At 41.4% G+C, this 13252-nt stretch overlaps 1 protein-coding gene across 2 annotated transcripts in view; it reads left to right on the top strand.

Annotated features, from left to right (window-relative positions):
• LOC115594008 (complement C1q-like protein 2) overlaps positions 1 to 12617 on the top strand; it is a 108408-nt gene extending 95791 nt beyond the window's left edge. Inside the window, exons 1-2 of one of the 2 annotated variants that reach the window (XR_003986398.1) lie at positions 12090 to 12193; positions 12274 to 12610. Coding sequence is in view for 1 of the 2 variants with exons in the window: in XM_030437761.1 (XP_030293621.1) it covers positions 12274 to 12554 (281 nt within the window). In the remaining variant the exon portion in view is untranslated. Of the gene's footprint in view, positions 1 to 12089; positions 12194 to 12273 lie in introns of those variants that run through there. The other variant, XM_030437761.1, reaches the window with a different exon arrangement.
• Positions 12618 to 13252: the final 635 nt, after the last annotated feature.

The raw sequence follows: 13252 nt of genomic DNA, 5'->3' as shown, positions 1-13252 counted from the left end.
TTTGGATTCTGTTTGTTATCACTGACTGTTGGCTGTGAAGCCTGAGATGAGTTTTATAGATTCACTACATGAGTCTCATTCTGACCTTTTGCATCTCAGGCCTCCTTATTAAAATAAATTAGATGACCCTCCATTTTTACTTCAACACAACATGAAGTTACTACAAAGTCTGTGTGATTTACTGCAGCTGACTCTCTCTGTATATCAGAGTAATACCGCCCTCTGGTGGTGAAAGATTTGTACTGCATCAAAGAGTTTGAACAGACCTGAGAGGGTGTGTGGCCTGAACACTTCCAATCAACTGTTGGTACATATCAACATAATAGATGCAAGTGCACAATGTGTTCAATTATTAACAAACATCTGAACACTCGTTTGAGAGGGTCTCCACATAGAGGACGCATTTCAGGCAATCACGGCCATTTTTCTGTATGGCTGTAAAGCCATACTTAATGTACGCTGCCTCATATTTTCAGATTGTAGTTGGCCATAAATTCTTAGGTTTTTTGCCGCAGAGTCCTCCACAGCAGAGCTGTTGGTCTGCTCCTTCTGTCTATTTGTTGTCAAAAACCTGTCCATTTTGTGCTGACTAGCTACACGCTAGCTTGAGGAGCAGAGCAGCTTTATAACAACCACCAGGTCTGCACGAATATGATGTAGTCATGCCGAACTTCAAGCTGAACCTGATTATGGCAGTTTACATGTTGTATGGTTCAGGACATATGGTTATTAAATATATATATATATACCATTTTTTTTTCTTGTTTTCCCTCCAATTTTCTGAGACCCCCTAGCGCCCACTGGTGGTCTCCACTTTGAAATTCACTGCTCTATACTGTCCATGTGCCTTGAACTTTATTTTGTACTTTGCATGAAATGAGTTACTGGCCCAACAGTTACTCATAGATTGAAGTGACATAAATACACCGGATTTCTTTTCATCAAGACCAATGAATTATTCCCTGAGAAATTAAGTAAACAATCTGAAAGCGCCCTATTTCAGAACGTGGGGTCCATCCCTTCAGCTGGAAGAGTTAGTGGGGTCTATTCTGGGCTGAGACCCATCGTCCCTCTGAGTTTTATTGGAGATCACCTCCATAGTTTCTATGTTATCCTGCTGATAAATGACCAGATGCAGGTGAAAACAAGGAGATTACAGAATAAGTAAGAATTGGCCAACTGCTGAATTCGTACTCACAACATATAGGGGGCAGTATATCACCAGAGTCACCGCTAACTGCTGCCAATTGCATGAAAAATATATGACAGTCTGCATTTTGTGATAAAGTTTTTGATGGCAGATGTTGTGGTGTAGAGGCTCATGGGAAATATTCACACTGCATAAGAACAAAGATGTGGATACGTTTTTTAAATACTTTTGTCTTTTTACTCACTGAGTTGAGTCAGCCACACATGCAGCATCAGGATCAGTGTGTGTCTGTGAGTGTTTGTCTGTGTGTGTATTAATAAACACAGTGTTGACACAGTTGTGACTACATGAGAGGGTGTCACAGTTAAAGTGTTCCTCCAGCCTGTAGCAGCTTGTATTTTCTCACCAGCACAGAGAACATATTGAATAATCTGAGGCCTTGAATCAAACTGTCAAACAAGAAACACTTGTTGTTTTTCCCATTCGTTCAGCCAGCTGAAGTTTGGAGACGATATAAGACAGACCCACTCTACCACTGTACCTTTGTGGAGACGATGAGGGTTGTTGTTGGTTTGCTGTTGTTGCTGCTCGGTCTGTGTGGATCAGGGGCTCAGGGGGAGGCTGGAGGCCTCGGTGAGGTGGCTGAGATCAACCAGAACACAGATCCAAAACATGCAGCTGAGGAATCGACCGAGCAGACCACAAAGCAAACCACCTGTGACATCTGGACGGAGCTGAGGGCACTGAGAGACATGGTGGTGGAGCTCAATGTTCACGTGGAGCTGCTGCAGAGAGAGAATTCAGGTACAGACTGATTACTTTTCATGTTCAGTGATGATCATGTTCCACTGAAGTGTGTCAGTGCACTGATGTAATGATTGGAAGATCAACAATAAAACTTGTTTCCAATAAAATAAATAGTTCATAGAATAATTTTACCATTAACAAACAAAACTCACATTTTTCTTTTTTTCAGTCCAAGCCACAGAACTGACATCTTTGGGAACTAGACTGACGGCAACCGAGAGCAAAACAAGTGACCTAGAAAAAGAGAATGCAGGTCTGTGACTGACAAACATGAAGGTTTTATAACTTTCATGGTTTGTTATTGTCTATGATTTTATTGCAAACTTTGTTAAGACTTACAAGGGTTTCACTGAATGCAATTTATTTTCAGTCTCTCTCAGTCACACTGTGATTTAAACTTGTGATGGACATTTACAATAGTTTTGCACATCTTTGTGAGCGCTGGTTCAACAGAAGTGATGAGAGTTAAAGTTACTGTAAACTACGGTTGGTCTGTTCTGTGATTCACTGTCATTACATTAACTCCAGACCTGCAGACCAGACTGAGCAGCAGTGAGAGTGAACTTCTCATCAGCAGGTCCAGGATTGACCAGCTGGAGACAGAAAATGCAGGTGATGAAGTGAAACAATGAATTTATTGTGAGCTCCAGAATAAAGCTGTAACAATCCACGTGTTATGGATGAGATAATTGTGCTACATTTAATCAATGATAAAACATAGTTTGTCTTTTGATGTTTTTGTATTTAAAAACTTGTAAACATTTTGACTAATAATAATGACAACAACAATAATAATAATAATAATAATAATAATAATGATAATAATAATAATGATAATAATAATAATGCATTTTAATTAAAGGTGCCTTCCAAAGCACTCAAGGACACCGCTTAATAACAATACATCAAAAATCAGGAAACATTTCAGTGTAATCATGAAAAGATAAATAAATAAATAAATAAATAAATAAATAGATATGAAGATGCAATTACGTAGTGCAATAATAGAGAATGGGAAAGACTGTGATTGTATGATTCGTCTGATACAGAGGAAGCCACTCAGTATAAGTGTGTTTTCAGGCAGGATTTAAAGGTGGAGACAGTGTCAGAAATGCAAATGTCAGGTGGGAGAGAGTTCCAGAGGCCGGGGGCAGATCAGCTGAAAGCTCTTGACCCCATGGTGGTTAGGTTAGCAGACGAGGCAAAGAGCTGGATGGTGGAAGAGGATCGGAGAGTGTGGTAGGGTGTGTGGACATGGATCAGTTCAGAGAGATATGATGGTGCCAGTTTGTGAAGGATCTTGAAAGTGAGGAGTAGAATCAATGCAGGATTTGATACGGAGCCAATGGAGTTGCTGCAGGCTGGAGTGATGTGTTCAGCAGAGGGAGTTCTGCTGATGATACAAGCAGCTGCGTTCTGGACCAGTTGGAGTTTATGAAGTGATTTACAAGGAAGACCATGGAGGAGAAAAATTACAGTAGTCGGGATGTAACCAGAGTGTTTACGAGAATAGCACTGCAGGCTGGTGTGAGTGAGGGACGGAGACGGTTGATGTTGCATAGATGGAAGTATGCAGACCGGGTAACATTATTGATGTGGGCTTCGATGTGTAAGGTGCTATCCAGGATGACACCCAGGCTCTTTACCTGAGGTGATGGTGGGACTGTTGAATTTTCGATGGACATGGAGATGGAGTTGTGCTGTGATAGGCTGGATCTGGTGCCAACGGGGAGGGCCTTGGTTTTGTCTCTGTTCAGTTGAAGGAAGTTGAGTGAGAACCATGATTTAATTTCCAGTAGGCAGTTGGATAGAGCTGTGGGTGGTAGAGTGGAAGTAGGCTTGGTGGAGATATAGAGCTGGCTATCGTCGGCTGAGCAGTGGAACTGAATATGAAATTTCCTGAGAATGTTTCCAAGGGGCAGAAGGTAAATAGTGAACAGGAGGGGGCCAAGGACAGAGCCCTGGGGAACACCGCTGGAGACTGGAGAGGAGCCAGATCTTAGGTTCTTGAGTTGGACAAATTGTGTGAGACCAGTGAGATAGGATTTCAGCAAAGCCAGAGGGATGTCAGTGATTCCAATGGAGGCCAGCCTGTCCAGGAGGATGTCATGAGAGACGGTGTCGAAGGCTGGCTGAGGTCGAGGAGAACCAGGACGGAGAGTAAACCAGAGTCAGATGCCATCAAGAGGTCATTTGTGGTTTTCACGAGGGCTGTCTCAGTGCTATGAAGGGGACGAAATCTGGACTGAAATTGTTCAAAGAGGTTGTAGTGAGACAGACGGGTGTTTCACTGAGCTGCAACAGTTCTTTCAAGTAATTTGGAGACAAATGGCAAGTTTGAGATGGTGGAAAGTTCTTCAAATCATTCAGATCTGCACCAGGTTTCTTGATAGTTGGAGTAATTGCAGCAGTCTTAGTGATGATGGAACAACACCAGAAGTCACTGAGGAATGAATGATGTCAGTTATGAGAGAGGACAAGGCAGACAGGCAGCTTTTTACCAGGTAGGTGGGCAGGGAGTCTAACTGGCAGGTGGATTATTTGGAGTTATTTCAGAGACAGTTGGTAGTTTGAAGCTGGCGAGTGGAGAGCTGATAGAAAATGTGGGCAGACTGCAAAGAGGATGTAGAGTCATTTGAAGCATTCAATGTCTGGTGGATGTTTTCAATTTTGGCATTGAATGTCATGAAGTTATCGCACTGTGTAACTGAGTATGTGAGGTGGTAGAGCATCAGGTGGTTACAGGATATTGTTGATGGTTGAGAATACGGCTCTATTGTTCCCATCCGCTGTCCTTTAAAGGTTGAGTAGTGTGTGGTTTTGGCTAAAGAAATAACATCCTTGTATTGGAGTATGTGATTATGATACATTTCTTTGTGCACTGCTAGGCCGGTTTTGACATAAAGGTGTTCCAGGTGACGGCCTTTAGTTTTGTGCAGGTGTAGTGCTGGTGTAAACCAAGGAGCAGAGTGGGCAAAGGAAACGGACCTTGTTTTCAGAGGTGCAAGAGTATTTAGCAGTCGATGAAGTCCAAGATTGTAGTCGGATACCATTTCATCTGTGGTAGATAAGTTGTCTCCGCTGGGAAAGTCATCATTATTCCATTAGAGAGGGCCGACAAGTCAATATCATTGATGTTTCGAAATGTGATAGAGCGAGGCATGTTAGTCCTGGATAATCTTAGCATGACACTAAAGGATATTAGCTTGAGGTCTGAGAAGGGCAAATCTGAGGCACAACAGTTTAGAGGAGTTACACCACAGCAGCAGATTAGGTCAAGAATTTGTCCTTTGGAGTGTGTCGGAAAATCAATATATTGCTGTAGTCCAAAGCTGTCAAGACATGAAGTTTTATCTTTTACCTTATGTTAATTGTTATAAAATTAAATGATTAAATCTTATGTACATTTTACCAATATCATAAAAGACACATAGTAGATTTGAAGTTTTAATTGAGTTTATTTGAGTCAATTAAGTAAATGTAGATTTTTTTCATGAAGTTGATTCAATTTAATGTATTTCTGTATAATTAATTCATTGATTTGTGAATGTTTGTAATTAATTGTATTTGTATAAATTTCATTTTAATTGTATTTAATCCATTTGAGTCCATTTGAATTTTAAAAAATCTCACTGTTTAAATGTATGAATTACGGCTTCTACCTGTTATTTTAAATTCAGTATGATGAGGTGAGCAGATAAGACGAGAGTCAAGTCACTTTACATGATTGTTTTACATGCAGTTATATTTTGATGTCTGGCCTGTTCTGTGATTCACTGTCATTACATTAACTCCAGACCTGCAGACCAGACTGAGCAGCAGTGAGAGTGAACTTCTCATCAGCAGGTTCAGGATTGACCAGCTGGAGACAGAAAATGCAGGTGATGAAGTGAAACAATGAATTTATTATTAATCCAGAATAAAGCTGTAATAATCCAGGTGGTATGGATGAGATAATTACGCTTCATTTAATCAATAATGGAACATAGTTTGTGTATTTTAAACTTGGTTAGAAATGTATTCAACCATTCACAAAAATACATCAAACTCGTGTTTGTCAGTCCAAGCCACAGAACTGACATCTTTGGGAACTAGACTGACGGCAACCGAGAGCAAAACAAGTGACCTAGAAAAAGAGAATGCAGGTCTGTGACTGACAAACATGAAGGTTTTATAACTTTCATGGTTTGTTATTGTCTATGATATTATTGCAAACTTTGTTAAGAATTATATGTGTTTCATGCAATGCAGTTTTGGTTAATTAGTCATTAGCCAAAGTGTCGACCTGATGATGGCGCTATTGGAAACATCAAGAGATGACCAAACCGTTTACAGTTTATATGGAGGATGGAAACTATAATCAGGACACTACAACGTGTCGGACTCATATTTCAAACTTTTAGACTCATTTTCTAGTTTTTTCCTCCACGTCTCTGTGTGGATAGAAAGAAATAATTCATTGTTGAATTAATGTAATATTCACATGACACATAATTGATCTTAATTGCCTGTTTTTAGAAATATTGCAAATCACTCAACACTCGTACTTTACTTCACAGCCCCACAACATGATCCAATAGTGCACCTGTAACTGGATCTTTACTGGTTCCTGTCCCCTCCTCCCCCATGCTTTCCCTTTCATGTTCAGAGACACGTTCATCTGTAGAGTAAGAAAGGCAAATACATATAACAATGTGGCACACTTGTCTTCACTTGTTTGGACATTAAGAGTCACATCATGATTCAAACTTGTGACGGACATTTACAATAGTTTTGAACATCTTTGTGAGCACTGGTTCAACAGAAGGGATGAGAGTTAAAGTTACTGTGAACAATGTGTTGGTCTGTTCTGTGATTCACTGTCATTACATTAACTCCAGACCTGCAGACCAGACTGAGCAGCAGTGAGTCCAGGATTGACCAGCTGGAGAGAGAAAATGCAGGTGAGGGTTGAACCTAGTCACACACACACACACACACACACACACACATTTAGTCCAGGTTAAGTTCAATGATACAGATGTTCTTCTTTGTGTCATCAGAGAAACCAAAGGTGGCCTTCTACACAGCTCTGACTGATGCAGGAACTCTTGGACCATACAACACAGACACCACACTGAAATACAGCAAGGTCTTCACCAACATTGGCAATGCTTACAATCCATCTACAGGTAACATATGTTCAACACAACATGTTCAAACAGAGGACTGTATCTATATTAATGTATAAACCTAATACATCAGAGATAATGAGATACAAGTGAGACAGAGTGAAGAAAAAGTTGAACTCACTCACTGAGTTTAATCAGATAACCCTCAGTCACACTAGAAGGCCTCAGCATCAGGATCAGTGTGTGTCTGTGAGTGTTTGTCTATGTGTGTGTATTAATAAACACAGTGTTGACACAGTACAGTTTAAATGTTCTACAACTCAACTTTTGTTTTTCTCACCAACACAGAGATTTCATCGAATCATCTGAGACCTTCACTGAGAAATCCACTTATTTGTATCAGCTAAAAAAACTGAGGTCCAGGTCAACAGGAGGGCCGAGGTACTGAATCCAGTTCTAACCTTCATCATGGATAACAATCTTTTCATTACAGTCCAAGTAAACAACCATGATTCATCACAAAATGTCGCCCTATTACAGGCACACAGCAAGTTGTCATCACATATGCTTTCTTCAAACCATGAAAAGAAAGTCTCAGGCGAACTCATAAACAATGCATGCTGGGAAGTATAATAACATGCTAATCATGTTTTTTTAATAGGCTGATTGAGCTCTGAGCAGTATATTCATCATTTCATCATTTTCAGTCAAAAAGACTTGAAGTCAGATGAACTTTTATTTATAGGTTCTAAAAATAAGAACTTTGTGTTTGCAACTTGTATATCAACATTATGTTAAGTTGTTAGGAAAAGATCCATAGATCCAATCACATTTTTGTGTTTACAGTGTTGAGTCAAAATTGTCATGAACAAAAACACTTTTGGCCGATCTAACACCAGCACAAACTGGACAAAGTGGACTCTGACTGATGCAGTTGTCATTTTTACAACCAGCGTCCACATTGTGCAAGTAGCAAATGTAGTATGAGGTGTGGTCAGGCAGCAGACAGTGAAAAACATGTCTATAAGTCAATGGCGCAGTATTTTTCCTGCTTTTTAAAAGGTGCTTCATTCAATTATTAACATGAACCTAGATAGGCAGGTTGGCAACACATGTACACCCTGCTTTAATTATCAGAGAGGCTGCTTTCCATTATTTTAGACGTTTCCATGCACGCAGTAACTTCACAGCAGAAAATATCATGGCACATAAAGAGCAAAAGGAAAAACTGCAGATATAAACTTGACAGGACAGAGGAAACTCTCCAGAGGAATCAGAATCAAAATTTTAGCTTCTTAAATAAAACTTTGAGACAGCTCTGATGGAGCTCAGGATTTATCTGGAGGGTTGCTGCCTTATTCCAAACAACTGGACTATATGAATCTGAACTGTGTTTATTTTACAGTTCGGAAAAGTAGATGAAAACAGAACATTGATAAATGATCAATGGAGTTCAGCTGTTGCACTTCATGCATGATGCATACTGGCTCTTACAAATGAGAATGAACACTTTGCTCTTCATCACCTGCAGTTGCTTCTGATTCTGGTTTGAAATTCTGACAAACATTTAACCCAACATGTAGAGCAGCCTGCAGTGAGGCTACGAAACAGCCTACATCATGTGCAGGAAAACAACAATTATTTATTGGATTGTTGACGTTATCAGCATTTTGTATCCATACTGTAATTATCTACACGCCCTAAAAACACTTGTGCCATGGACTTTAGACCTTGTGCCATCGATTGTTTGAATAGGACTGTTGTTGTTTTTCCCATTCGTTCAGCCAGCTGAAGTTTGGAGACGATATAAGACAGACCCACTCTACCACTGTACCTTTGTGCAGACGATGAGGGTTGTTGTTGGTTTGCTGTTGTTGCTGCTCGGTCTGTGTGGATCAGGGGCTCAGGGGGAGGCTGGAGGCCTCGGTGAGGTGGCTGAAATCAACGAGAACACAGATCCAAAACATGCTGCTGAGGAATCAACCAAGCAGACCACAAAGCAAACCTACCCTGACATCTGGACGGAGCTGAGGGCACTGAGAGACATGGTGGTGGAGCAAAGGGTTCACATGGAGCTGCTGCAGAGAGAGAATTCAGGTACAGACTGATTACTTTTCCTGTTCAGTGATGATCATGTTCCACTGAAGTGTGTCAGTGTACTAAAAACGTATTGTGAGCTCCAACAATAAAGCTTCAAAAATCAACCTGAATGAAAGTTTCACTGAATGAAAAATATAACAGAGCTCATTGATGTTCGCTTTTGTATTGTTAGTAATTGATGAATTCATGCATTCACAAACAAAAATCTAACTTCTTCTGTTTTTCAGTCCAAGCCACAGAACTGGTATCTTTGGAAAGCAGACTGACGTCCTGAGAGCAAAACAAGTGACCTAGAAAAGAGAATGCAGGTATCACACTGACAACCTTCACTTCAAATTTAGAACAGTTTATGTTGCCTAAAGAACACCTTAACTACACAGGTGTTGGATGAGAAATGATTTTTGTGAATAATTTCTGTAACAGTCACATTTGTTGTTTTGGACAGCATGAAAAATTACGTATATTGTCAGTATATGGTCTGATCATGAACGAAACAATAGTTTTAGCACTGGTTCAGATGTACATAGAAGATATGGGTCAAGATACTGTAAATAATGTGTTGTGCATGTTAACAGTTTGATATTTTGATGTCTGCTCTGTTCTGTGATTCACTGTAATTACATTAACTCCAGACCTGCAGACCAGAGTGAGCAGCAGTGAGTCCAGGATTGACCAGCTGGAGAGAGAAAATGCAGGTGAGGGTTGTTTCTGCTCATCCACACGCGCACACACACACACACACACACACACACCATCATCATCATCGGCGGTCACTCGTAGTCGAGTATGACTTTCCTCCTTCTTGGTCCTTGTGGGTCTCCAGATGAGCATAGAGAGCGATCCTGGACCCGATTATTCTTGTGCAGTGTGGGCAGGTGAAAGTGGTGGTGGGTTTGGGCTGGGCCTGTTTGGTGGATGCTCTCTCCTTTCTGAGTCTGCGTTTGTGTTCTGCAGCGGGGTGGAGCTCTTCATTACATAGTGCAGCACCCTCATGGACAAGGTTTCTCCATGTCACCCTAGTTTTGTCATGTCCTCCCATGTCTTAAGGTCTATGTGGAACTTTTTGATGTTTGTTTTGATGTTGTCCTTATACCTCTTCTTCTGGCCTCCTGGGGCATGTTTTCCTTCAGCAAGCTGGGAGTAGAGGACTTGTTTTGGAAGGCGAAAGTCAGGCATACAGACAACGTGACCAGTCCATCTGAGCTGGTGTTGAGCGATAGTAGCAGTGATGGTGGGGATGCCAGCCTTCTCCAGGACGCTGGTGTTGGTGCGCCTATCCTCCAGCTGATCCTGAGGATTTTCCTGAGGCATCTCTGGCGATGTGCCTCTAGCGCCTTTAAGTGCCCACTGTATGTGGTCCAGGCCTGTGATCCATACAGTAGAGTGGGTAGCATTATGGCTTTGTAGAACAGGATTTTGGTCCTTGCCAGAAGGTCACGGTTCTCGAAAACCCTTTTCCTTAACCTTGAAAAAGCCCCACTGGCACAGCTGAGGTGGTGGTGTATTTCATCGTCAATGTTGGCTTTTGATGATAGGAGGCTGCCCAGATATTGAAAGTGATCCACATTTTCTAATTTGATGTTGTCAATTGAGATGTTTGGGGGTGGGACAGGAGTACTGTTTGGTGGTGACTGATAGAGGATTTGACTCTTTTTTATGTTGATGGCTAGACCAAGCTGTTTGTATGCTTTCGTGAAGGCAACCAAAATGCACTGTAGGTCCCCTTCTAAGAGGGCTACTAGGTGTTGTTGTCCACATACTGCAGCTCCATGATGGATATGGTAGAGGTTCGACCTTTTGCCCCGAATTGATTGATGTTAAAGAGTTGCCCGTCTGTTCTGCACATAATCTTGACTCCCTGGGGCAGGAGTTTACCTGTGAGATGGAGGATCGCAGCAATGAAGATGGAGAACAGTGATGGAGCAATGACACATCCTTGTTTGACTCCTGTGTAAACCCTGAAGGGTTCTGTTTCATCTCCACTGCCACTGAGGACTGTAGCTGACATGTTGTCATGCAGCAGTCTCAGTACCCATATGTATTTTTCTGGGCAGCCAATCTTTGTCAGAACCAGCCAGAGGGCCTGACGGTTCACTGAGTCAAAGGCTTTGCTTAAGTCTATGAAGGCCATGTGTAGTGGTAGGTTTTGTTCCCGGCATTTTTCTTGAAGTTGGCGAGCAATGAATATCATATCAGTAGTGCCTCTGTTTGTGCAAAAACCACTCTGAGGCTCTGGAAGGATGCTTTCTGACAGAGGGGTGAGTCTGTTGGCCAAAACCCGAGCCAGGGCTTTCCCTGTGGTGGACAGGAGAGAAATGCCACGGTAGTTCCCGCAGTCTGCCTTGTCTCCTTTCTTAAAGATGGAGACAACCAGGGCATCCTTTAGTTGTGCAGGGATTTTCTCTTGTTCCCATATTTTGTAAAGCAGGGCATGGATGTGTTTAAGGAGTTCAGGGCCGCCTTGCTTTAGGACTTCAGCTGGAAGGCCGTCCGGACCAGCAGCCTTGTTGCTCTTCATCTTCCAAATAGCATCCTGCACATCTTCCAGGCTGGGTGGTTCCCCAAAGCTCTCATTTATAGGCTGTTGAGGAAATTTTTCGAGGGCCTCCATGTCAGGAGTGGTGTCACTGTTCAGAAGATCCTCGTAATGCTCTTTCCACCTGTTTGCTATTGCTTCCTTGTCTTTCAGCAGCATGAGCCCATCTTTAGAGCAAAGTAGGGTTATGCAACGGTAGCTGGGGCCATATACCACTCTTGTGGCATCAAAGAAACCTCTGGTGTCTCCAGAGTCAGCAAGCTGCTGGATCTCCAGAGCCTTCTTTGTCCACCACTGGACACACACACACACACACACACACATATTACTTATTTACAGACATTGTTTTTGTGTCATCAGAGAAACCAAAGGTGGCCTTCTACACAGCTCTGACTGATGCAAGAACTCTTGGACCATACAACACAGACATCACACTGAAATACAGCAAGGTCTTCACCAACATTGGCAATGCTTACAATCCATCTACAGGTAACATACTGCAGCTCACATGTGGACATTTTACATACATCAGTTGTTCCTGTTTTTCATTTTCTGCTCTCACTCTGTAGGTTTCTTCACAGCACCAGTCAAAGGTGTCTACAATCTCCAGTTCACTGTGATGGGTTATGATGCTGGTACTATAGGTGTACATGTGTACAAGAACAACCAGAGGATCATGGCTAATTGGGAGAGGAACAATGATGTAATTCCTGAGTATTTCACTAAGTCCCTGGTGTTGGAGCTGACAGCAGGAGATGAAATTCACCTGGTTCTCCCATCAGGCCAATCTATCTTTGACGACAGTAATAATTACAGCACCTTGAGTGGCTCCCTTCTCTTCACACTGTGAGGATGTTATTCAGGCTGCTGTCAGTGATTTGTCAACATATAAATAAATTAAATTTGCATTCAAGTGTTTCTGTCTGTTCTCACTGACTGTAGGCTAGGCTGTAAAGCCTGAGAGAGGTTTCATTGATTTACTACATGAGTCTCATTTCAGCCGTTGTTCATTCAAAACGATTTAGATGACCCTTCACTCTCATATTTGAATGCTTAATGTAAAAATAAAAATGCAAAAATGTGCATGAAATATAGAAAAAACATTATCAAATCTGAGTCACTCAAAGTTGAATGTATGAATATCTCACCCCTGACCTTTGACCCCTGACCACAGTTCAACAGTCTGAAGGATCTTTGTATCATCCAAACTGAGTTGAAGTATTCAGGGAACCACCAGAGGGCTCCAGAGAACAGATATTAACTTTCTCTGGGCTTTAAATAATGTACCAGACAAAAACAAAATCATTACTGGGATGTAAAAGACAATCACAATGTTCAAACAGAGGACAGTATCTTTATGAATTTATGAGCCTGATACATCAGAGATAATGAGATACAAGTGAGACAGAGTGAAGAAAAAGTTGAACTCACTGAGTTTAATCAACTTGTATATTTACAGTATGTTAAGTTATTAGGAAAAGATCCATAGATCGAATTACATTTTTGTATTTACAGTATTGAGTCAAAATTATCATGAACAAAAGCACT

Source organism: Sparus aurata, chromosome 13 (assembly GCF_900880675.1).
Source record: "Sparus aurata chromosome 13, fSpaAur1.1, whole genome shotgun sequence".
NCBI classification, from domain to species: Eukaryota; Metazoa; Chordata; class Actinopteri; order Spariformes; family Sparidae; genus Sparus; species Sparus aurata.
The sequence above is the reverse complement of the archived record's forward strand: the minus strand, read 5'-3'. Positions and strand labels throughout refer to the sequence as shown.